At 38.8% G+C, this 27,722-nt stretch overlaps 1 protein-coding gene across 3 annotated transcripts; it reads left to right on the forward strand.

The window, feature by feature from the left end:
* The first annotated feature begins 37 nt into the window (after positions 1–37).
* On the forward strand, positions 38–27,722 carry LOC121424917. 3 transcript variants are annotated; one of them, XM_041620806.1, is made up of 15 exons: positions 38–274; positions 7,865–8,055; positions 8,750–8,864; positions 9,988–10,016; positions 12,741–13,163; positions 13,708–13,914; positions 14,644–14,684; positions 15,622–15,894; positions 16,567–16,570; positions 17,274–18,782; positions 19,350–19,629; positions 20,915–21,122; positions 21,957–22,160; positions 22,544–22,896; positions 27,086–27,722. In XM_041620806.1, exons 2-15 carry the CDS (start codon positions 7,873–7,875, stop codon positions 27,511–27,513), a joined length of 4,257 nt encoding a protein of 1,418 aa, XP_041476740.1. In that variant the 5' UTR covers positions 38–274; positions 7,865–7,872; the 3' UTR covers positions 27,514–27,722. The 3 variants fall into 3 exon arrangements, with proteins under 3 accessions (XP_041476740.1, XP_041476741.1, XP_041476742.1); XM_041620807.1 differs by having other exon boundaries at positions 14,650–14,684; XM_041620808.1 differs by having other exon boundaries at positions 40–274; positions 22,544–22,972; positions 27,086–27,173.

Consider the following 27,722-nt stretch of genomic DNA (forward strand, 5'->3'; position numbering starts at 1 on the left):
CAATGTTTTGTACGTTCTGTGAGCGGGACGATCATTCTGGACTCCGAATTTATACAGGGACGATGTGGTTCTTAAACGAATCTTTCAATGTGCATATGCTTAATTGGAAAATCTGACTCGATCAACTGAATTTATGATCCAAGTCCAAGATACAAATGCCGTGACGACTGAGTGATAGATTTAACTTTTACCATGTTTACGGCATTCTCTTGAAAACGTAAATAATGGGATTGTCAAACTCCTTTTGATTGAAGATATTCATCGTAGTCCAAAGGTCAGTAAAACATGTAAAAATCGGTCTAAGTTAAGTTTTTGCGAGTTAACATATGACTTGGCCTTGGGGCCTAGGCTAAGTAAAAAAAAAAATCATCTCAATTATTTATTTTCATTTTTTTTCTTCTGAGATTTTTATTGTTGATTTTGTTGTGTTTGTTTTTGGTAGACACACATTCATGTATTTTAATGATAATACACTTCATATAGCGCCTTTTCATCAGATACAAAGGCTTTGAATGAAAGAAAGGGCATGAAAGAAAGAAAGGGAGGAAGGAAGGAAGAAAGAAAGAAACGGCATGAACAGAAGCACTTCACAAATCTTAATCTAGCGTTACCTAGGCCTTTATGATATGCGTGTTGGTTATGCTCGGAAGGCCGAAGGGACCCCCATTTTACACTTAAATTTCCGTTCTAAGGCAAAGCATTATTGAGATAAAGAGCAAATAAAGCCGCTCCAAAGCATGGCATTAGCATTTTCTTCTAATAGTATTTGAGAATAGAAAGAAATTCGCTCCAAATTTTCGTATATTTTTCGTTACGCCGTTTCTGCTACAATCATGAGCTCCAATTTTGGTGAACAGTGGCGGCAGAGAGCTGTCCGACCATTGCCTCTTCGCTATCGCAACCGCGCCGCTGGGCTAGCTCACTCTAGGCGACACCGCAATACTTACCCGTGTTAAGAAACTGAGACACCACTCACACGCATTTGGGCAGCCCTAGCTTAGAACTAAGCTTTCTTTCCGTAAAAAATCTTTATTCTTATGATTCAATAAATGTTAATGAATATATAATTACTCTTAAATCGGTACTCACCGGTTCTTTTCTTGAATTTTCTGCCAAATTCCCACGCTTCTGGCTTCAATTCTGCGATGGATTCTGTTGCCATAGACAGCTACACATGCAACTCTATTTATAAATGGAGCGCCCCTTACGAGAGTTGTTAATGCCGCGGAAAAATTGTTAGGCATTTTGGCCTGTGGTCAAGGAGTTCTTTTGTTCTATTTTTTTATAGGTATGAGATCGAAATCACAGCGACTATTCACACTGTTCCATAATGATTCCGAAAGGAGGTGCAGCACCCCCCACCCACATGGGCGCAAATCCCAGGGGGACACTTCCCCCTAACCCAAAATAGTAGGGGCACATTATCAAATGTCCCCCTACTATTTTTGTTCTTTTATATATGATGGAAAGAAATAGGCCTACATCATTTAAATCGAAGTAAAACATGTATTTTGGACGAGACGACCTTCTTTTGGGGGTGATAAACCTTCCTTTTTTTTTTTTTTGTTAGTTTGTTTTTGTTTTTTTTGCCTGTTTTCCAGCCCCTGGTCCCCTACCTTAGATTTCCACCCTTGCCTCCCACTACTCTTGATATTGTTTGCGAATCTGTTTTGTAAATTAAAGGGGAATTTCACCCTGATAAAAAGATGATGAAAATATGAGAAAAATCATTTCAAAATATCGATGAAGGTGTTATTTGACAAAAAATGGAGTTGATAGAATTTAGAATGCTTGATTTATTGTGACGTCTATAACGAGCAGTTGCTCTATCCTAAATATAAAATGCCCAAATTTCCCATTTTTAATGGTCCGTAACGACCCACTTTTTTCTTTTTGATAACAAGTATGAATTGATATAGGCCTACTAAAATGTACCATAAAAATCATTATCATGTATTTCTTGACATTTCATTTACTTTTTTACCATAATAATAGCTGCTTGCAAAGGCCTACGCCGTCACAAAAAAACCCGGGGGGGCCGGGGGGGGCACTTACATTGACGAGTGGATACCATGCGCGACCAAAAAAAAACGTAAAAAGGATGTCCTTTTCACGATAGGGCACGTTACCTACGTAACGTGATAAGGGTGTCAAAAACACAAAAATAACGAAAAAAGGGTATCTATTAATTCGCTAGGAAAACCGTCGTGTTTAGGGTCTAATTGCGGGGATGATAAAACAAAATCAAAATGTTTTATAAAGGATGTTCTTTTTGCTCCAACACTTCGTGTTTAGAGTCCGATTTGCGCGAGGTGTAGAAGGTGGGGTCGTACTAAACCAAATAAGGTAAAGCCGACGACCGAAGGACCCGTAACAATAAAACATTCCTGTACTTGTTTAGGGGTTCATTTCAGGGAATATTTGCCAAGAGTATCGTTTTGTTTCCAATACTTGTTAAGGGTAGGGTTTCACACGCCAATACTTGTTAAGGGGTGCATCATTTTCAGAATATGGAAATTACGTGTTTAGGGTGCTTTTCGAGACCCCATGGTCGCGCATGGTATCCACTCGTGAATGGAAGTGGCCCCCCCCCCGGGCAAAAAAAAAATCTTACCTTTGAAAAAGATTGGTGGGGGATGGATTTTCCTCGAACGCATACCAATTTTTTTCTGCTATTTTCATAATAAACTTTAAATGAATTCAACTTTGCACTACTTAATTTTTTCAAAGACAAAATAACAAAATTACATCTCGTCATCATCATCATCACCACTATCATTAGCATCACCATCATCATCACCACAACCGTCACCACAACCATCATCATCACCAAGATAATTTTCATCATCGTCATTGCCATCATCATCTTTTTTTTTTTCTTTATTTTTTCCCCATCCCTTCTTTTTTTTTTCTTCCAATATTCCTCCTTTTTTTTAGAGCGGCACACCGTCATGCTCCCTCACTGATTATCCGCCTCTATATGCTTGGTGTTGTATAAATTGGCGGATACCTGAATGAAATACTGAAGAGAAAATAAGGAAAGGGAAAAAGTAAGAAGAAAAAGAAGATGAGGAGAAGAAAAAAAGAAAGCCAAACAAATGAAACAAAACAATGTCAAAATTTCGTAATAAAGTCTTCTACATGTACGTCAGTTTAATAATGATGTTTTCATTGAAATGAGAACAAAAAAGAATTGAAACCATAGGCGGCGGAAGCGGGGACGTTCCCCCCTAAATTTGTTGTTGACCTTTTTTTTTTGCTTGTCAATTTATTTTCCTACGTCCCCCCTAAAATGTTTGGGTTGAGAGCCTTTTTTTTGCTTGTCAAAATTTTTTAGGTTGTCCCCTCCTAAAATTTGGGGCTTCCGCCGCCAATGATTGAAACAGGACTACATTATAATATAGTGTAAAGAAATAGAGGGAAGCTCCGAGACAATAAAAAGGTTGAAAAAGAAAAAAATGTGAAAACACAAAGCTCTCACAACATGAGCATAATAACAAATAATAACAAATAAGCGAGGACAAGTAGCTGAGGGACCCCCCCCCCCTACTCTCTCTCTCTAGTTATCTATCTATCTATCCGACTCGATTATATAAGAGAAGAATTTACTAATCAAAATATTATGAGCAAAAAGCACGAGCTGATATTTTTTATGAATATTCAAAACTGATAGAGAGACGCAATCGAATTATTCGATTGCGACAAAATTGATGATCTGAGAATTTATTGTTTTTAGGAATTCATTAAAAGCATAAAGTTGATCAGCATTAAAATATGGCAGGCGCAACGCATGAGCTAAAGCTTTATAGGCATACACCGATAAAAAATTTTAAGTATTTTTGGTAATCATGAAAAAAATTGATATTTCATGAAAGAAAGCTCAAATCCCGAGGAGGAATATTCTTATGAATTGACTTAAAAAAAAAACTGTGGTAAGCCCCATTTAATATTTGATTATAAGTCGAATAAAACAGTAAAAACTGACAAACGTTCGCGTGATATTTGGCAACCTCCCCCCCCCAAAAAAAAATAAATAAAAAATAAAAAAAAGTTTTTAACTATAATAATGATCGAAGGTAATTTTGTCTCGCGTAGAACTGGACAAATGAAAAAAAGATTGTCACTAAAAAAATGAAGGTAATTTTGACCCACGTAAAATTTGGCGAGCCCCCCCCCCAAAAAAAAAAGGAAAAAAGGTTTTAACAAGCAAAAAAAGGCTAAAAAGGAGAAAGAAGAGACAAGAATAATTATGAACGAAATATCCCCATTACAAATAATGCTGTGATCATCATAAGGGAGGGGTCGCATAACTAGTATGAACAACGTATTTAATTCCAAAATATTTACTACAAATCTCAATAGGGGGATCGGGCAGAAATGCTCACCCCCACCCCCACCCCCCCCCCCCCGATCCGCCACTGATTCCAATCAATAATGACATTCAGGGGCGGATCCAGGATTTTGAAATAGGGGGGGCGCCAGCGGCGAGGGAGCGAAGCGACCGAGGGGGGGAGGGTGTGGGAGGGGGGATACCCCCCTCCCACGGCAAGGACTTTTTCAAAAAATCATGTCCAAAAGTCGTATTTTGAGAGCACCTTTAGAAGAAAAATGCACACTTAAATCACTGTAACTTCATGAATAAAAGACATACTGACTCATTTAGGAGCTGGTTTCCAGACAAGCGGTCATTCAAAACATATATTTGGCAAAGGCTCTTCACTTGCTTGCATCGTGTGATTGAAACGTCAAATTTAAATGATACGAAACTGAGACTTGTAATGGATATACATGTATTGTAATCAGCAAACCTATAGATTATCAAACATTAAAAATGGGGTAAGGGGGGGGGTTAATGTCACAATTTCTACTTTTTAACAATACACAATGTGTCCTCGGGACGTTTTTCCCCAGCACGAAAGTATTTTTATTCTCCCCCCAACCCCCACCCCCCCCCCGTCACATAAAATCTTTGCTCCTTACGCTGACATATAGCTGCCTATACACAGCAAACGCGGAGTAGGGTCGACTGGTGATTGAGAATATACAATTTTGCTCCTTGATAATAATTCGTTGGAATGATTGCTTCGGGAAACTTAGTTGGGGCGCCCTGGATAATATGCCTCTGAATCTACCAGAAAGTGTAAAAGTTAGTTTACATTAAATACAAATATGTCTGACCTATACAGTGGCGTACCGTGGGTCACGGCATTGGGGGGGCATCAGCAAAAATTTTGAGTCACTTCGTGAGCGCGCGAAGCGCGCCCAGTTGCCAGGTATACTGACCTAACAGAGACATTTTAAGGACAGTGCCATTAAACGGATATTCAGACCTGAATAGGGACATTATAATCAGTCTTTTGTAACCATAATACGTACCTGTCTCGCTAAATAATGCGAGCGCGAAGCGCGAGCTGAAATTTTTTTAAATATTGACTCTCCAAACAGGAAGATTTTAAGGACTATATTTTAGGAATCCATTAAGAGTATACACATCTCACCATAGTCATCTAATGCGATTGCCCATAAGCGCTTGCTTATTTTGTTAGAATTACATCTAAACATGCACATAAAGCACTTGTAATCATGATTAACATACCCATCTCACTAATCAAATCTTGCGAGCGCGAAGCGCGAGCTGAAAATTTAGGAAATTCAGACCTGAAGGGGGCATTTTAAGGCTTATTTGTAGGAATTCACGAAGACCATACGTAGTTCACTAACCAAATGATGCGAGTGCGAAGCGCGAGCTGAAAATTTTTGATATTCAGATCAGAAAAAGGGACATTTTAAGGACTGATTCTACGAATTCATGGAGAGCAGACATATTACACAAAGCCACTACTGCGAACGTAAGCACGGACAGGAAATGATTTATATTAAGACCTTAAATGGGGCCATCACTTTTAAGTAGTCATGAAAAAGAAGCACACTATTGTACATAAAACAATAATAACTCGAAGTGCGAGGAAATACATTTGGCAGTTTGTTGTATATTGACTTGAAAACGGGAGGTTTTATAGTATAACAGGATTATATATCTCGGTAAACAGACAATGCGAGCACCAGGAACAATGAAGACATAGGCCCTATGCAAATTATGTTTCATAAAGTTATGAAAAGAAATGTTTCTTATGTAATATAACATAATTATGATATAATATAACATTATAATGAACAATAATGTCTTCTTTTCCACTACGTTTCTCTCCCTTTTTTCCTCTTTTTCTCCTTTTCCCCGTTTTTTTTTTTTTGGGTCAGCCGATGGGGGGGGGCACGTGCCCCCATGCCCCCCCCCCCGTAGTTACGCCACTGGACCTATACATTTCAGTGAAAACGTACATGACCAAGGCATGATGATAATGCTGCGCACGTGGCGCCCGATATAGGGCTTCATCTTTGAGTGAAGAATAATCTCGGGGATAGACATCATTTGCATCGTTGACACTTTCTCTCGCGATCTGTTACTAACAATTTACATGTATTTGCCATAAAGACGGACAAACGCATGTTACAAAAAACACAAAATTTTGGGAAAAAATGATATCCAATCCAACATCTTCACACTGGTCACTGCACTGCAACTCCCGATTACAAGTGGTGCAACTTTCCAACCAATCGACTTGCGCGCCCTGGAATTCCGGAATTTACATATTGCAATACAGTATGACAGAGGTGCATTTGTGCGAACACAGAGGCCATGAGCGTAAGTTAAAATATAGTTTTGACTAGATCTAGCCCTTGAAATTGACTACATTGTACCAATCCAGTAAATATAACCATTAAAAAAAAAAAAAAAAAATCCGGCGAAAATAGGGGGGGCGCGCGCCCGGGGCCCCCCCCTCTGGATCCGCCACTGACATTTATCTGCAATACTGATACTTTGGAATCAAGATACTGAAGATTGATACGCTTTACATAAATTATGAACGTCTGACAAAAAGATAATCTACCGATCACCTGACCGATCAGCTGACCAGTTCGCGTATCACTTCGGAGTTGATCACTCGTCGCAGCTGTGTGGAACGCTCACCGAAAATCAACAAAAAGGGCCTGAAATGTAAGTTTAATGATAATATATTTTAATTTGAACTACTTAATTAATACTTTTAATGTCTCCTCACCAAATGAAAGTCATATCACGTAACTCCAATTTGTATTAAGGCGTACATTTACCAAAGTCTTGGGTTGGAAATCAGAACAGCATTGTCTAACCCATATTTTTGGGTAATGTCGCCTATGAGGTCCATACATGTTAATGTTTGGACCTCATTGGTACTAGGAGTGGGCTAGCTTAGCCTTGAGGACTCTATGATGATATTTTTTTATTATTTCGACATCTAGATCTACTTCATCATAGAGCCTTGAACCGCCTCCCATGTATATGAGACATATGTAAACAATGATGGATTTCCCTAGGAAATCCATCATTGAGGATAGAAATCACGTAAATGTTCGTGATTTTATTTTTACACCTTCATACGCCTAATGGATTCAAAGGTTTCAAAAATTGGTTAATAAAAAGGTGAAAAATTGAAGGCTTCTTACCAGACCGATCTCGTTGGATCCCTCGATCCGTTTGTCAACAATGCAAATACAATAGGTCTGACCCTTGAACCGCTTCGTTGTGACGTACCTTTGATTAGCGAATGCCGTTTTGAAGAACAATTTATAGATGAAAATTATTATTTAACAAATATTAAAATTTAATACGTGATTATAAATATTTATTATTATGATAATTATTTATGATCATGTATTACAAATAATAATTATTATAATAATTATTTATAATCACGTATTACATTTTAGTATTAATATGTTGTCTAAATTTCATTTTTAGGGTCTTTTGTTTTGTATTTTTCAGCTTATACCATGGGTAAGAAACGGATCCATCGTAAGCCTGTTGCCCTGACGTTTGCCGATACCAGTAACCAACCTACGGAGCAGGATAGGGAAGGATGCTCTTCCTGGAATCCCACAGAGCAGGAAAGGAATCGAAGAGAGGGCAGCAAAGAGACCTCTCACCGGAGGCAAGAGAATGGAGATGAAGATGAGGCAAGTAGATAAGGTTCTGTGATTCTGTTTGATGCACTCAGGACATAAGCTAATGTCTATCAATGTGGCATGTTGCCTTTAAGCCATAGAAGTACAGTTTCATAAGATTAAAATCAATTTTGTTTTGCTCAAACTGGTAACAGTCATTAATTCTCTGTCCACTGTCATATTTTGAAAAGAAAGAATGGATATAGTGGATTTCACAAGTCATAATCAATGATGAATCAATGAAATGCTTGGGAATAGTGCCTCTTCATTTCAATACCTTGGCACAGCACATTGCACAAATAGCACAGACTCAGTTTTTTTAATTTATCCAAGTTAGGAAGACAACAAGATAGACCTGGAAACTTGACTGCAGGAACAACTGTATTTTTCCAGTAGATGTGGTATAAAGGTATAAAATACCGGTACCTGAAATTCTACAAAATAGTTGCAAATTTACCTTTGTAAGTGTGATGATCTTCACTGTGTTGCCTACTTACGGTATAGGTTTTATTCAGGAACAGCACCAGATACTGTACTTGGATTGGTATCAAAATTTTCAGCACATTTTTGTTGTTGTTTCTCATCACATTCTATGTTTGATTGCTAGCTTTTAGGAAATAGAGAAACTGTCATGGGTCTCCTATAAAAGAGAGACATTGTTCCTCTATGGGTTAGACATATAATTCCTATTCATGATTTTTTTTAGGTGGAGTGTATGGGCATGGTGAGTAGCAGTACCACCAGCACAGATAACCATCGGGTCAGCCGTCCAAGCAACAGAGAGCTGCTTCGTAGACAGCAAGAAGAGGAAGAACAAAGAAGTAAGCTCATTGTTTTCATTCTTTACAAAGTTACGGAAAGCACGATGATGAAAGTTCATCTGTGTTGGTAGGAAATGAATTTAGAAATTTATGCAATTCATGCAATGGTAAATTTACATTGAAATCGTTGCCTGTTCACTGCAGCATTTATCAATGATGTGACCTGTATGGTGTTTCATTAAACTGTTTGTAAGTTATGAGCAACTTTATGAATGACTGGTGATCCTTTCTTGTGGTGAATAATAACCCACCAGCATTTAATTGGTGTTGATGTACTTCCTAAGAAGGGATCACAAGTCTTTCGTTAAGTCGCTTGTTACGTATGAAAAGCTTTATGATATACCCATTTGGGTGGTGTTTCATTGTGAAAAGCTGTTTTGTAAAGTTATGCACAGCTTTACGCAGGCGCAACATGTAAATCTAGGGTCTGTGATTTTTGTTTACTGGTAAATAAAAATATAAAATTTGTTTTGGTGCTTTACTTTTCATGTGAAAATTCATCAAATTTACCAATGCAAAACAAGATTCATGTTTTTGCTGTCTGCACTTTCTTTGAAAAAAATGGGATTCCAAGTTTAGATCAAGTTGGAAACAGAATTACAGGCATTTGGAAAAATTTTCAGATTTTCCTCATTTTCTTTCAAATTGCATTTTGCCTCCCTCTGAGCACAACATGGGAAAATATAAATCACTTAACGTATGTCAAGGACAGGAGGAGATAATGTGAAATATGTAAAATTAGTGGGAAAATATGAAAATTTGTGAACAAAACAAATGGAGAGTTGTCCACAAAATCAGCCATTTTGGAGCATGTTTCCCGATTTGAGGATCCCATAGAAAGTACAATAAGACTTTTCAAAACGTCCATAAATTGCTTATTTCATAACTGATTTTGATGAAGCTTTAAAAATAATTCCTCTCATTTTACTCTTTCCAACAAGATCGCTTCTCTTCTTGGGTTTTGGTTTCCTTTAGGGGAATCAATTGAAAACTTTTATTTTCAATTAAACAGTGTACCTGACTTATTGTGTATTTTGTCAAATTTATTTACAGTTTATATTGTTATTATATTTTCATGACATATGTTTTACTTTAGAATGTTCTTTTGATTTTGATATTGCAGTAAGAAAACGAGAGGAGGAAGAATTTCAGGTAAGCAGTAATACAGTAACTGTCAACTAATACACACATGCCCTTTTTCAGAACTCAGGCTTAATTTAAACTCTGGTCTACACTTTGGATTTAACAATGGGTAGCAAATTGTAAAACACTAATTTCTACCAGCGTTCTCGCCAGTGTATAACACGCATGGTGCAAACACCATGCGTGCGGAAATGGAGACCAAGTGGAACCATGCGTAAAATTTCAGCGACATGCGTGGCGACATGCGTGGAAAAATTAAATGGAAATATTCAGACAAAATAATACACTCCATGAACTCATCTTAGTGATATCAACTTCATTTATCGGGTTGCGCCGAAGTCCCACGAACTTAAGACCACTTACAGGCCTACTACGGCTAGGAAAGTGGCAAGGCGCCCAGCTAGCTCGCGGCTGCTATTGCGGGCATATGACGGCACGGTACGGTCGTTCCGTTGCCTATTCCCCCGTCTGCCCCGCACATCACACCGGCTATGCTCTATGACCTACCGGTAGCTGCGCTTACTGAACTTGGAATAAATGCATTGAATGTACATATACAAGGAACATGTACTTGTACTGTGTTTGTCATTTATCCCGCCCTCTATACACACAATGAACGAATAGCAAAGGAGTTGTACTGTGTTTGTCATTTTATCCCGCCCTCTCTGCACACAATGAACGAATAGCAAAGGAGTTTGAGAACTGTGCGTGACCGCTATGGTGCATGGATGTTAGGCCTGGGACGATTGTCATTTTTACCATTCAATTATTTCCTGAAAAAATAATCGAATGATTCGATTGTTCGTCGGGAATCGGGTCTTTTAAGTCACAATAGTTGACCTACTTTATGGTGAAATCTCCATCAAAGTCACATGTTTAGAATAAATGAAAGTAGGTATTATACATGCATCCCTCCAAGTGCCACACCGCTGCATATGAATGAATCAGCCCAGATTGAACAGCCAGTGCAAAGTCCAAAGATGTAAACAACTCATTCATGAACTATTCTTTGAGACTGACCCCAGGTGGAGCATTTCTTGAACAATTTCATCCCTTGCCCACACCATGTCCCCGCCCCCACTTGTGGCACTGTCCACGATTCTACACATGTATTTCAAAAAAATATTTTGAAAAATATTTAATTTGAAATACCTTATAAAATTATGATTTTTTATCATTTGAACCTACATGTATAACTGGGTCTATTTTTGAAGACTAGTCGAGAAAGTACCGGTGAAGACGGGCGCATGTTGGAATATAGTTTTCATTGTGTGAGGGGGATAGAAAAAAGGTTGCATTATTGTTTTGAAACAAAGGAATTCTCCGGCTCCCACCCTTATCTTTCTCTCTCCCTCACACACACACAGATGGGGGAGGGGTCAATTTATTTCTGAAGTCATGACCTCTCCTGATAAGGGAACCACTGCCTTCTTTGTTTCCCCAAAAGTTTCATTGGCTATCCGAAGGTCCAATCAGCTCAAGTGAGCTTGGTTGTGTGTTTTCTTATTGTTTTGTGCACGCAGACAATGAACTCATTTTGTGTATCGAGGGCAAGGTTGGGTGGGATTAAAAAAAATTCGGAGCGCTTTCATGTTGGTGTGTAACTGTGAATGTAATACAATCATTGATTATTTTTGAAAAATTCTCTCGGTACCATAATTTTTAAACCTGTATGAAGTGCCATCATTGTTTTCTTGTCATTTTGTTATTATTACTTGGGTATTCGACTTCTCCCAATGTCATAATCGTGATCTGCCGAACATTCGATTTGTGTAAATTTTGCTAATCGATTGGTGATTGGCGGCATGCCAATCGAATCATTTGATCAATCGATGTTTACTCCCAGGCCTAACATTTATGTGGGCTTAAAAATACGCCACAATGGGGCTTCCTTGGGGTCTCTATTTCATGAAAAGGCCGTCGCTTCCGCGCGGGAGGGGTGAACCCCCCCTCCCGCACCCACCCCCGGGAGTGGCAGCACAAGTCCCCGACATGGGTGATTTTTTTTCTGGCGAGAACGCTGATTTCTACTAGTATAGGTTTAATTTGTCAGGAATGATGACTGACATATTTGTCTTCACCATTAAAGCAGTGAGGAAGAACTAGTATCAGAAAGAACACAGTAAACATAATAAAAATCTTACAATTGTAAACAAAATGTTGATTTTCGGCTTCCCTGAATGTTAGCTCAGAGTTAGAACATGACCAGTTAATTAAACTAGATTTCAAAATGTAGGTCCTTAAGATTCTAATGAGAAATGAGTTAAGACTGGCCATAACATAAGGCTTGTAGTTTGCTGCCTGTGACCCGAGTTGCTGGCTTGGTCATATTTGAAAGGTTAGTAGAGAAATGTATTTTTAAGCCTTAATTTTTTAAGAGCTTTGTGTTTCTCCTTTATTTTGCTATTCAATAACATTTGATGCTCAAATGTCCCTTTTGTTTGGAGTAGAAGTAGATAAAAGCAATTGGAATATACAAATATGAATATATATATTTATATAATGTAAATAAGAATAAAAGTGACAGTCTTGTTTTTGACTGAAAATACTTGGCCGAAATCGAAACTCATTTGTAGGAATTTGTAATAATTTAAACATGTAATTATGTAATTATCAAAACTTGACGGGATATGTAGTTTCATGGGCTATACAATGACTGTATGTGAGAATTAGTGGAACAACTTTTCGGATATATATTTAACATTTTACCATTTATCTCCCTTATTTCAACAGAGAGCCATTGAGCTGAGTCGCCAGGAGATGCAAGTCACATCGGTAACCAACTCAACCAGTGATGATATCCTCAGCAGTGGTGAGAGCGAGGGAGAGGACAGGGTACAGACCAACAATGGCATCGGAGGAGATAGTGACCAGAGCTCCTCTGGGCCCGAGGAAGTGGGGTTGGCCCTCCATGGCGAGGCGCAAGCCCAGACAAGCCGGAGACACGACGCATCAAATGAAAACAATGATAGTGAAAGCAGCGATTCAGAGGATAGCGACATCACTCATATCAGTAATGGGGAGAACGATGAGAGGGGCGTGGCAGGGGAGCCTAGCGGCCGGGAGGTGGAAGATGTCGATGAGGTTGGAAATGGAGATGATGATAATGATGATTCATCTGTCGGATCTTCCATCTTGTTGCAGTCGGATGATGAGGTAAGATGTTATCAATTTTGTTTTATTGAACTAGTATTGATTGTTGAGGTTTTTTTCAGACCAGGGGACCATTTCGTAAAGATTTGTTAAAATAACAAATGCACAATATTTACAACAAATCTACTACCAGCCATTCAGATTGACGGATTTCAGTAGCTTTTAACTATTTTTGCAAATTTGTTATTATAACAAGTTCTATGAAACAGGCCTATTTAAATTGAAATTTTTGTTCACTCTTGGTTTAGCTTATGAGAATACCACCTTTTTTAGTTTATTTCCCTGACGTCCATAGAAATGCTTAATTGTATGTTCTGGTAATGAAAAGTCTGACAAAGTTGGACTTGTAAATCCCCTGAGGCCCAAGCCTTAGATCATATTTTCAAGCTAGCTTAATTTATCTTGCAGTTATTCAAATTGAAATATCATGCTAGAATTCGTATGCATTAGGAACTTGAATTTCCCATCATCAAGTGCCGAAAATCTCAAAATGTTGAAGTTAATGATCCGTATGGCCATTAATGTGTATAACTGAATTTTCTGACAGGAGATAACGGCTGGGCAGCCACCCCACTCATCTAGCAGTCGCCCCACCCAGTCCAGTGAGAAGGCTATTGCTAAGGTGTGCCCTCTGGAGGATCCAAACACAGTATCGCAGGATGGAAGCATCGATATCTTTGATGTGATGGAGGACCAGGACCCGCTCTCTCAAGAACTGTTTGTGGATAGTCAGAGATCCTACAAGGGGTATGAGGTAAGAAAGTGATGACTCCCTCTTGGTATAATCCTACTTGGTCCAATCCCATTTAGTCTAATTTCAATTGGATTGTGTATCCATATGGTATGCCTACCCAACTGTTTGTGTGCAGTCAAGACGTCCTACCAAAGATATGAGGTAAAATGTCAGTAACTGCCACTTGGTCTTATCCAACTTGGTCTAATACCATTTGGTCTTGTATCCATTTGGTATGCTCACTCAACTGTTTGTGGATAGTCAAGACAAACTATGAAGTAAATGATGTAAGAAATCAGTAATTGCCATTTGGTCTAAACCTATTTGGTCTGATCCTACCTGGTCTAATCCCACTTGGTCTATTCCCATTTGGTCTTGTATCCATTTGGTATGCTCACTCAACTGTTTGTGGATAGTCAAGACAAACTATGAAGTAAATGATGTAAGAAATCAGTAATTGCCATTTGGTCTAAACCTATTTGGTCTGATCCTACCTGGTCTAATCCCACTTGGTCTATTCCCATTTGTTCTTGTTTCCATTTGGTATGCTCACTTAAACGTTAAGTTAAGATATCCTTCTAAAGATATGAGGTAAGATATCTCCATCTGCCTCTTGGTCTAATTTCATGTCTGTTAAAGCTAATTACGCACACATACTCACACACCATTGTCCGCTTTCCCCTTTTAACATTAGATTTCATAGCATTACTTCTTTTGTCTCCATCCTTTCTATTTTTCTTTTCCCAACAGCCTCAGCCTGAATCTACACACAGTCAAGAGGAAGACAGGGGGTAAGTCATGATGGCAGAGATGATGTATAGTCTGCTGTGCAAACCCTTGACTCGAGTTCATTGGTCTGAAAGTGCAGCCTACAATTGAAACAGCAAGTTTTATATCTGCTAGTCTTGTGTAAAGACCCACTTGTTGATCAAAGTTTTAGTTTGTGTCTGTGCCTTCAGACCAGATGATGTTGGTAAGGTTGGGTTTAAAAGTGAAGGTGCCATGGCTATACATGAAAAACTCTGGGGTTCGATCCCTGGCTGCGGCAGCTATGCCCATGAGCAAAGCATTTAATCTACAATGCGCTTTTATCCTGCTTTCAAATCAATGGAAATGCTATATGCATTATTGGTAACTAGGTGTGAAAAAAAAGTGTAAAGTGACTAGGAAGGATGAAAACAGTGAAGTAGTCTGGGATATTAGAAATATCTGGTTATTCTGATATTAATGAATAGCAGATAGTGCTTATTATCCTGTCTACAGTGTGATATTTCTAGATTTCTGTAGAAAGCTGGTGTTGATTTTGGGGGTAATAATTATTGTACCGTAGCACTGAACTGGTAAGGTCTCTGAAGACCAGAATCATTCTTGAAATCACTCATTATGTTTCTAGGTCAGAAAAGCAGTGTACTCATTTTCAGACAATTGGCAAAATGTATGGAGAAGTATGATGATGTAAAACTTGAAAATAATTGGTAAATTGGTTTAATCAGCATTCAGCATAGAAAGTGAATTGAGGGAGGGGGGGGGGTGGATGGGTTTTTGTATGTTGTTTTTTGTTAAACTACACCCATGATGGAGCATATAAAATCAGTTCATTCGTTCACGCATTCACTGGAGTTAGTAATCATCTATATAAAAAAATGCATTGATCGCAAACAGTAATGTAAATTTCCCGAAAAGACACCGTAAAGAAAAATAAATGTCATGTGTTTTTGATATATGCAGTGGCAGTTCCAACATGGAGTCAAGGCGGACCAGGCTGAGTTTGCGGAAGAGGAAACGAAATGGCGAAGAGGGATCTGAACCCAGGACCAACAGCAATAAGACCAAAGCCCCAAGGCTTGCCCAGGAATCAGATTCGGAAGTGTCGGAGGTCGATCTGGAAGTCAGGGTCGATGACGATGAGTCCAGCAGCGCACCACCCTCGCAAGATGCAGGTTTCATTGATTTCCCTGATAGGTTCCAAGGCAATGCTGGGGTAGCGCTTGTCGATAAGAGGTAAGACAGAAACATTCACAACTCTGGTCTAAAGTTGTGGGTTATCTAGGGGTACCAAAATGCGATGCAAATCTCTCACAGTTCAGGTTCAGTTTATCAGCTTATTTGACACTCGATTCATTCAAACTGTCTGGGAATAATATCTGATTTAGTTTGCACCATAAAAGCATGAGGAAATATACTGTAGACATAAGAAACATGACTTGTAAACAAAGTTTTGACACTTTCGGATTCCCAAAACTTTAGCTCAAAGTTAGTCCCCGGCCTCATTCAAATTTACTTCAGAATATGGGCCATTACATTTACTTTGAAAACTGTTCAACATGTTTTGTAAACGGGTAATTTTGGTTAACCATCAGAGAAAGAAAGCTCCATGGTAGGATAATTTATCATTATATATCACGTTACAAGTCATAACACACTGGTTTCATTATTCACAAGTTTATGTGCACAACTGGATATCTTTTTCTGAAGCAAATCCATGTTTATTAGCATTTAAAGTAGGACAGTATGTCTTACAGGCACTCTGAACACTTACAAACTTTGCTGTGTTTTGTTTTCTCATATCTGAACTAGGTGTTTAATGCAATCTCCCTTTGACTAATTGTATTTACTTTTTTTCTCCCTTTTGCATTTTCTCCATTTATGGTTGTTCTTTCTTCTGCTATATAGAAAGGTAAGTTATTTGCAAAAAAAATATGTTATATATATATATATATATATATATATAATTCTTTCTAGTAACCCTAAGAATTACTTGTCTCAGCTTATTACCATAGCTTTTAGTTGTATTGTATTGATAATAGGACTCATTAATAATTAACTTTTGCTGTAGTGACAATAAATGGGATTGCAAATTTGGAGGAGATTGCTTTTTCATGACTAGATAATCTATCAAGTAATACCCTGCTCTCCATCTCGGATTATAAACCCACAACGTCATCTTTTAGGGAAGATTGTCCCTATGGATACAGTATTGTGGCGGTCATTTTTTGTCACACCTTTGAATATTCTATTTCATTGTATTAGATACTAAGTTTTTTACATGCATTTTCTGTGTGATATTTGTTTTCTTTATTTTATAACATTTTATGCTGCATTACTACAGCAACATCAATAAATTAAGATTGATACATTGTATGTTACTTATCAGAAGCAGAAAGGCGGTTCTCTGAAACATCCTTCTAAATGTGGGACCGTTCTTACATTACTTTAAGAACATCTCACCTTGTCATATGAGGTAGAAAGCAAAGATGAATCATGACAGGTTATTTTAGGAAGGTCATACATAAAGGGAGTCAGATTTACATGTTTCATGGCATAGACTTACACCAGAAGTACACATTATGCATGGTAAAAAAAATTCTTTTTTTCCACAGCCTAATTACAAGAGTCCATTCCTGAGACCAGCCGGAGTCCTACCAAATGCTTACACTGCTGTGATCCTGCGACTATTCTACCAGTATAAAGTCCGTCTCTTGAAGGCACAAGCTAAACAGAAACACAGGGTGGAAATGGGAAAGCCTGTTGTAGTCGGACCAAACGTCAAGGACACAATCGTCCATAAGAAGCGTGGCCAGAAAGTCTTCCAGTGGCACTTGTCATCCGAGGAGGAGGATGCAGGCAACAGCCAGGAAAATAATCCTGAAGCGGCCAACCAGGCAAATCTGGTAAAGCCTTTGAGAAATGAGCTTGGGCACCTAAACAAAGTCTTTCAGAATAACACTAATGTGAATACAGTAAGAGTAGTGCCTGGAAATCAACAGGCAGAAGCTAGGCCTGCAGGATTTAAGCCAAAGGTGGAGTGGACAAAGTCAAACAGTGGGTCTTCGGGTGTCCAGAACAATGTCAGGACTGTAGGATCAGTTAGTTTGAAAACCACCAATGAAGTATCAAGTTCAAGAACTCTTGTCATTAAGGTTTCTCCTGTACAAAAGAAATCAGCTGGAGAGTGGCTAAGTAAATCTGATATGACTGGAAAGAGAGAGGCAAGGAGAAGATTATCAGGTTCAGATGATAGTGATGCCGATGTAGAGGTTGTTCCAGGAAACACGACACCCAGGACTCCTTTGACTGCAACAGTGTCACCAAGAAGGTGCACCCCAACAGAATCTCAGTCCAGTAGTTCTTTAAGGTCTCCGGTATTTGGTGGGAAGTCCAGTAGGGGGCTTGTGAGACCGTCCAGTGGTGCCCCAAGGCAGGTTGGGCATTGCTCACCTCGAACTGTGCAGACTAATAGGGACAAAATGGAAAGCCCTCAGCCATCGTCCCCACGGCTCAGGGTGGACAATGATGCAAGGACGCATGTAGCCATTGTTGCAGAGAGTGCTTCAGGGGTATCTTCGACAGTGCCTGATAATAGTGCAAGACATTCAGTGTCCAGAGTTGACAATCATCGAGAAGCAACTGCCTCTGTAATGCCTACATTAAGGACAGGTGTGGATTCTGGAGCTGATCAATCAAGATCTTGTCCAACGTCCACAAACCAAGCTGAGAGGGTTGGCAACAGTGATGCAGTTTCTGCATCCTCAAAACTTGCTTCCAGCTCACTTTATGGACCAGCTCATAGCTTTGAGGAAGAAAGACTAGAGTATTACAAAGCAAAGCGATTAAGGGATTCACGTCCAGAAGAAAATGGCATTGGTGATGTGGGAAGTAGCAATGTGAATAGGCTTGATGAATCAAACAATGCTGAAAGTGATGGTGAAGAAACTGATGCACAAGAAAACAATTCTAGTCTTGAACAGAATCAAATCAATGGTGCTGTGGAAAATAGTGAAAGGGAACGTTTAACTCCAAGAACAGATGACACCAGAGGTGGAAATGACTCAAGAGAGGAGGAGGATGAGCATCAAGATGAACAACCTGAGCACGATTTAGAAGTACAGGCAAGTACTTTCTCTTAACATGCAATATATTTTTTGTAGCGTTTTGCTGATGAAGACATTGAGAGCAATGAACTCTTTCTCTTCATAATTTCTTCATCATTCTCTATCGTAGTTCAATTTATTCTTATTCCAGGAATATGGGATTGAAGTAAGTTTTGTATCCTTCACCCTTGTAAGGAAATTGCCAATCACTTCCTTCACTTGCCATGTAATTATCTCTTGTATCGTCTTAATATCATCTCACCTTATACTAGGGCCTCAGGATGATGTATCTAAAGGGGATGTTGCACCTGAATGTTTTAGCCAGTTTTGCCAGTGTATATAGGTTATGGCAAGCCATTTTATTAATCCCATCTCTTTACATTAAAAATTGCCTTTTGTTAGTAACCCAAATGTTTCTATTTATGAAGTATTTGAATTCTTAATATTTTGTGTTCATAACAAAATCCAATTCTCGATATGAAGAAATTAGATAAAGGAGAAGACTACTGGCCACAGAAACAGTTACACGTTGGCATACTATATTTCATGTGGCTAATTTTGTTAGATGCCATTGTCTATTGCCAGAACTCCAATGAAGCAGCTGTTAGCCTTGGTTCAAATTCCCCCATACCTGACATGGATGCTAACATCCTTGATGAAGGAGGTGGCCAGAGCGACCAAGACCTCGGTGAGGACGTTGGACCGGCTGGACAAGATGAAGAAAACAGACAGGAGGAAGATGTCGTCCAGGATGGTGATGAGGTTGAAGCAGAAGGTGTGCAGTGTCCTCTCTGTGGGGTCACCTTTGCCATGACAGTTATAGAGGTCCACGCAGCAGAATGCAACGGACCGGTGGAGAATGCAGGTATGTGATGCATGCATACTGATGTGTCCGCAGACTGTATGGCCCGAATTCACAAAGGTGGTTTTGAAAACCCACGGTTGAGTCCATGGTTTATGCAGATTTCTTGTATAAATTACGCTGAATTTAGCGCGTATCAGACGCGTGTATAAAAAATGTCCAATGCTGGTGTGCGCTTTTGTCACAGTGCGCCAAATTGATGTCTGTTACCATGGTTAAGATACGCTATTTTATTCATTAGTCCACTTTTTGAAGAGTGGACTCATGAATGAAAACAGTGGAGTCATGAATGAAATAGCGTTGATAACCACGGCAACAGGCGTCAATTTGGCGCACTGTGACAAAAGCGTGCATCAGGATTGGACATTTTTCATACACGCGTAAGTTATACAGGAATTCTGCATAAACCATGGACTCAACCGTAGCTTTTCAAAACAACCTTTGTGAATTCGGGCCTATGTGTTTGGGTTGTCAGATCTTAAGTCTGTCCCACTTCCGTTCTTGCGATAACAAAAGAACCAGATGACGGATGAAGTTAAATCTTGGTCCAAGTGTGGATATCAGATTGCATTGATCTGATGGGATTTTGGGGTCATGAGGTCAATGTCACCAAGGAATTTTTATTGAACTTTGAGAAACCATTTGTGTAATATCTTCTAGATCTGGCGATGGCAGAGACATAAATTTCGACTGCATGCTGTTAAGAATCCTTTGTCGCAATCCATGTTGATTCATCAATCATTGTGCAAATACTTATGAGCCTTTCGTTGACCTGAGGATTATTTCATGTTGGTGATTTCACTGAAAGCTGTTATATGCTACTGAAATTCTTACATTTAAGTAGCTCAGAATATATAATTCAGTGAAAACCGACTATTTGAATTATGACATACTTCCTGATTTATCATATCAATACCTGATGGATTTGGTTTGTTAGCTCTATCCATTAGATCAGATGATTTCCACCAGCACTGGTGCAAAAGAGTCTCTCTCTTCTGCAACATGTTATTAGCAGTTGCTCATACAAATTTGGCGGTTTTGGGGGGAGGTTATTGTCATGTAATATTTTGAGGAGGGAGAAACTATTGATAAAAACATTCCACTTTTATAATGCATTAATACATCGTGACAAGGTAAGAGTTCTCAGTAATTTACAGGTCTATTATCACCCCTGTCATCAGATTCTGGTAAGACCAGTACACAGTGAAGCCCAATCTCCACTCCCTGGGGAGCATTCCATTGGTGGGAAACACTATTTAATGCTGTATTATGAAATCTCTGATATTAGAACCAGCAAGGCCAGAGCCAGTCAGAAGACCTAGACCAGTACCTGCTCCCAGGCCTTCCAGTCCACGCGACCGAATGGTGGCCAGGATGGAGATGCTGGATAGGACATCATCGGAGGATGATGCAGACAACGAAGGTGACAACGATGACGTGATTGTCTCTGGAGAAGCTCAGGAGGCTCCCAGACCAGTGAGGAAACAAAACATCAGGTAAGTGGATGGATGCTGGAAATGTTTGAAATATTTATGATCATCTGGAATTGCCATGTTTTAAGGAGAAAGCTAAGGGCTGGTGTCATGAAAGTATATTAAGTCTAAGTTCATGTGCAGGGTTATCATTGCTGGGCTGCTAAAATTTTGTATGTAGCTAACTGTGGTTAGATCTGTTTACAGTTCCATATGAGGATCATTTCATCATTTCAAAAGAAACCTTATAAAATTTCACTGTTGTTCGGGACCATAATGGTGTAGTAGCTCTGGCTCTTGCCTTGTGATCAAAGGATTGTGTTTGAGTCCCCCTGTAGGATACAAAAGCCTATGAAGTATGCCTGTTAAAACTAGCACTTCAAAATTCTCTTTGGAGTGCTCAGTAGGGAATGGAAAAAGTGCACACATTGGTCGGTATCCTGAAGTCGGGTTTAATTTAAACTCTGGTTTAAGTTGTGGTATAACTATGGAAGGCCAGTTGTTACATAAATCTCTAAAAGTAGAGGTTCAATGTATCAGCTAATTTGACCCCCAAAACATTACTAACTGCCTGGAAAGGATAAGTATGACAGTTATCTTCACCATTAAAGAGTTAGTATAGAGCACAGTAAACATGAGAAGCATTCACTGTAAACAAAATTTTGAAATGTTTGGCTTCTCATAATTTTAGCACAGAGTTAGACCATGGTCTAAGTTAGTCCCGACTTCAGAATACGGGCCATAAGTCAGGATCTGATGAGTAGAGTAATGTTATATCAGTAAAGCACTTAAAGATGTCTTTCTGACGTATTACATACTGATTAATAGTAGAATATTATCATTATTTTCCCTTTACAGAAAACGCACATTCCCAAGCTCTGAAAATACAAGCGATAGCCCTACTTCCAGTGTGGGAAGTATGAGCCATTTTGATAATGTAGTCATGGATATGGTACGCCGAAACGAGATTACAGTCACTGGTCCTGGACCATCCTCGTCATCGTCGCGGCAACAAAATCGCAACCATCCATCATCCAAGAGGGCCAAGTTACATTCTAAAACGTGAGGATTAATTGTATAAATTTGTGTCTAAATTTTATATAAAAATCTAGAATACCTACATTGGTAAAATTTTTTATTCATTCCTTTGCAGTGTTGCCTTTAATCAGTATCATCATGCATGATAATCGCCATCTTCATACCACCCAATTCCATTTGCAAAAACATCATGATGATCATCATCATCATTATCATCATCATCATTAATTATCATTATCATCCTCATCCTCCTCATCATCATTACCATCATCAGCATCATGACAGTCATCATCAACGCCACCATCACCCACCGTCACCACCATCATCATCATCATCTTTACACTCAAGTGGTATGCATGGTTTGATGAATATATATTTGTGACATTCATTCCCTCTGTACTTCACAGTACCTCCAGCCATGCCACAGAAAGTGATGATGACGACTCTGACCCTGGAGAAGTTGAGAAGTGCTTCATCTGCAGCAAGTTTGTCCTCAAAGCCCACTACCCAACGCACGTTCAGAACGAGCTGGATTCCATGGAAGCGTCCAACAACTCCCTGGTGGAATCCTCCAGCACCCCATCTAGGAACACCAGACAGTCTGCTGCCCTCAACGAAAATGCTAGTGATGCAATCCCCAGTGCGGTAAGCACCTCAACGTCCTCAACCAGTAGGCAGACGTCATCGACCACCACGGAATTGTCAACGGCAGGTTTGTCCCGTTCCAGGAGGGGAAACGCTGCTGCACAAGGAACCAGAGGTGCGTTAGAAGGAGAAGATGCAGAGAGACGGACTTAAAGATATCCTTAGTCAGGGGGGATAACCAACACCTAATGGTTAGATTAATTCTGGTGTTCAAGTTGTCTTGTGTTTGCATGTTGACTGTTGTCTGTTTCATGCATGTCTATCACAAAAGAACACCTTGTCCCCAAGTAACAATTCTGAAGTTGGAATTAAAAAGGAAGGCTCATGAAGGTTTTATGGACACTGTTTTATTGAGTTTGGTCAGGTTTTGAAATCTTGCATGAGAGGATGGCTAAATTCACACTTGTTTCTTTAGATTTAGATCATGTTTTATTTTAATTACCCCACAGTTTCAATTAATTTGAACAAATTTTTATCATAAACCATACCATTAACAAGGCTCCACATTAACTTTTTTTGGTGTTGGCTCGGTTGGGCCACCAAAACCTTCAAATAATTTTTTTGGGGTGACCCAATATCAAAGTTTGGTGGTCAGAAGAATATAAAGAAAAACATTAAAAATGAATAAACAAACTTCTGAAATATTAATTCTACATGCAGCCAATACCACTGAGTTACTTTCACTTTGTACATCTTGTATGTAAACCTGGTTTGCTGTTATTTTACCTTGCTAAAAAGAAAAAGAAAAGAAAATGAATGAAAACAAAATCAATATAAAAATGGGGAAAAAATGAAGAAGCCATAAATACTTTTTAACAGCTGCGGCAACAAGCTATTGTGACTGGAATATAATTAAAAGCCAAGCAAATAATTTTCACTTACCTTTTGGGAATGCTTGCAAATTAGCAGGGTACACCAGATTTTAGTAATATGGACTGTAGAAGGGCATTTCATTGGTGTAAAATGTGACTTTGACGTAGGTTTTCAAAGTTCTGTGGAAGAATTCTTAGCAGCAACATTTCGTATCGCAGCTCCCTGACTCACCCTGAGTCTGAATAGGCTGCTAGCGCACAGCTAGCTAGCTGCAGTGGCTTCATGCAAAGCTCATGCCAGCCGGCCGGCGGGGCCCCCTGGATAATAGCTATTGTATGCTATAGTGGTAGAAATATGTTCTGTCATGACTAAGCAAACTTTGTGTGTGACCACATTAGTAATGCCATTGTGATGCAGGGTAGGAGCAACCGTTCCACTTGTTTCAATCACAAAATGAATGAAATGTATTTTCCCCAAAAGTGATACTCAGAATTAGGCATAATCAGAATCTTTTTTCACGAGGATATGTAGCAGTAACATTATGCCATGCATGTTATATTGTAATTTTGGCTCAGAGAGAAAAAAGGTTTAGGAGAAAACCAAAATTCCTGGTTATGTACACAACAAATGGGAGATTTTCCTTTCCACTTGTCACAATCTACTTGTCAAGTTGCCAATGTGAGGCTTAAATTGTCTTAAAGGGGAATCCAGCCTTGGCCATAAAAGTTGTGTTGGGAAGGAGAAAAATAAATTAAACAGAATGGTGAAAGTTTGAAAGAAATCGGACAAGTAATAAGGAAGTAATAGTTGCTTTAAGATTGAAATCACTAATACTACGTAGATTTCAAATTGGCAATTGAGTAAGTAAATTATGACAAGGGGCAAGGACAACTTTCCCATAGGCCATGTACTTTGTTATCAGGGATTTGTGGTTTTCTCCTAAGTACCCATTCCCCTGGGGCAGTAATCTAAATATAACCCAGGGAGTATATTTTTTTATGTCCTCATGAACGAAAAATATAATTTGAAATAAAACTTTTGGGAAAAATGACATTTTAGCCATAATGTGTATTGGAGTACATGGAAGAGTAGTCCTTGCCTTACATCACTATCACATCCCATATGTGGCCAATTTGAAGTCTCCATGGGTATAGTGATTACCAATATTTACAGCTTTTAAAAATTCATAACTTTCTTGTTGTTTGTCCAATATTGTTCAAACTTTCACCAATCAACTTGTCTGAATTTTTTTTCCCTTATAATAACAAGTTTTTATTTGGGTTGAATTCCCCTTTAATTAACCCCATTTCTTGATACATTAAAACTCTCTTATTCATTGTCACATTTTACTTCAAATCTTCTCCTCTCTGTTTTTCCTAATTTTCTCCCCTCCATTTAGTATTTTACTAAGGTTTGATTCCCCTTCAAGCATGCAACGTGAAATCATTATCTGTGATTTCAAACCAACATTTAAAAGCCACTGCATTTCATTGAGACCTTTCATTTCCTTGTATGTGATTATAGTGTTCTTGTCCTGATTTCAGTCTATTTTGATTTTCTGCTTTTTGACATGGTTTATGCGTGACATTTGGGCATGTTTATGGCCTTTTTGTAGGTTTACTTCCAATTCGTCTAATGCCAATTCATCCAATTGCCAATTCGTCCACTATCATTCAGTCTACCATATCCACATGGTCTAATTGCCAATTCGTCCACTCACCATTTTGTCTAATTAGCAGTTGGTCCGATAACCATTTAGTTCATATACCATTTGGTCTAATTGGACTAAGTGTTAAAGGACAAGTCCACCCCCATAAAAACTTGATTTGAATAAAAAGAGAAAAATTCAGCAAGCATAACATTGAAAATTTCATCGAAATCGGATGTAAAATAGGAAACTTATGGCATTTTAAAGTTTTGTTTCATTTCACAAAACAGTTACATGCACATCTCAGTCGTTACGCAAATTAGGAACTGATGACATCACTCACTCACTAAATCTTTTGTATTTTATTACATGAAATATGAAATATTTTTATTTTCTCGTCATTGTCATGTGAAATGAAGTTTCATTCCTCCCTGAACACGTGGAATTCCATTATTTTAACATTTTGTGCTTCAGGCAAGGTGGTCCTAATTGTCAAATTCGTAAAAATTGAAGTATAGTATAATTCAAACAATAAGAAACAAAAGAAATAGTGAGTGACATCATCGACTCTCTCATTTGGATGTAAGTGGCTCGTTCATATAACAATTTTCTTGAAAATAAGTGAAACTTTGAAATGTCATTACTTTCTTATTTTACATCCAATTTTGATGAAATTTTCAGCATTGTGCTTGTCTAATTTTTCTCTATTGATTCAAATCAACAATTTTCTGAGATGGACTTGACCTGTAATTGTGCAAAATGAATGAAAATGAAATGGATATTATACCAACTGGTTATGAGATGAAATGGTCATAGATGAAATGATGAAGTGGTGATTGGACCAAATGGTTGTTAGACGAAATCTTTATGGCGGAATGGAATTAGACTAAATGAAAGTAGACCATGTGGTGAGTGGACGAGCTGGCAGTGGACGAATTGGCAATTTACCCTTTTTTTGTTGTGTACATTTGTGCCTCGCTTTGTGTCACCATGTTTTTATTGTTTGGTGATCTCCATTTTTTGTTTGTTAATTATGCCAATATGGCCATAGTTTAAAATACCTTCATTTTTAATCTTCATTTGTTATATTTAGGAAAGAAATTATTAATTTCATTTCATGTGTATTTTAAAAGAATCATGACAGATTTAAAGATGTCTTAAAACCTTAGGGGAAGCATTATACTTGATAAAATGCCTTGGTGCCAGCTAAGTGTTGTTACAGGTTTTGTTGAGTAGTAGTGAATGGATAATTGGTATGAAAGTGATCAGAAATACCTCACATTCTGTCAATTCAATGAAAATAGAATTAGTGTTGCTATTCCACACATGTTATCCGGTGAGTTACAAGCAAACGAATGCAAATGATGTCATACATGTATCAACTGTCACAGTCTCGGGTCATTTCGGCCACTAGATGTTTTTGATTACTTTGAATTGTATAGCAGATAGATCCCTGCTCACACCATTCTAAGCATTATTTACTTCAGTCAACATTTGACCTGTTATTTACTAAAGATTACAGATCAGGGAAACAATTGCACGGGGGGGGGGGGGGGGGGGGGGGGGGGGGTGGGGGGGGGTAGGGGCGATTTCACCCCCAAACTTCTCAAACGAGCACAGGAAAAATAAAAAAAAGAAAGTCCCCATTCAATGCAATGTTAAATTTTGTTACATGGTGGAGATTAAGGGATTACCGGTAGGTTGCGAGAAGGAGCCCAAAAAAATTTTTTTTTTTTTGCATGTTACTGATTCTCTTGTCATGATGACTGAGTCTCTTCTTCGTCCATCGTTCTCAGATTCATGTTTGAATATGATTCAATTTTATTTATTTGTTCCATTCCAGCTAAAAGTGCATTGAAAATTAACGGTAGAGAGGCAACGTCAACGTCACATCTGAGAGCAGAGAGAACTACAGTCCTCTCTTCTGATGAGGAAAGTGGTCCCAACTCACCTAGCGCCCTCGATGAGTTCCTTGCGGACTCTGACGATGACGACGACGATGATGATGATGACGACATTGATGGTGACGACAGGGTCCTACGACCGGGAGTTCCCTTCAGTGATTCCCCCATCAAAGCCTTCAAAAGCTTGAAGCAGAACCCACCTTGTTTGATTGATTTCAAGAATCAGTTCAATACCTCAGGAGGGGAAAAGACTCCAAGGAAGTTCACCGGTGCCGGGAAGGGGGGTAAGGGGCGGGGTAGGGGGAGGGGTAAGGGCAATTGGAAGTCCGGTAAGCGGTGGGGAAAGGGTGGGAAGTCGAGAAAATGAGAGGAAAATGAATTTCTGGGGGCTGTGTTTCAAAGAGAACTTTAATGAGACATAATGTCATGTCTAAGTGCTAGTTAAGGGAGCCAGTCATAGAGCAAGTTTTGTGAGACTTAAAGTGCTACTTGAGGGAGACTAAAGGGCTTGCTTAAAGGACAGGTCCACTCATGTGAAATGAAGTTTCATTCCTCCCTAAACACATGGAATTCCAT

This window comes from Lytechinus variegatus, chromosome 12, assembly GCF_018143015.1.
Source record: "Lytechinus variegatus isolate NC3 chromosome 12, Lvar_3.0, whole genome shotgun sequence".
In the NCBI taxonomy this organism is placed as follows: domain Eukaryota; kingdom Metazoa; phylum Echinodermata; class Echinoidea; order Temnopleuroida; family Toxopneustidae; genus Lytechinus; species Lytechinus variegatus.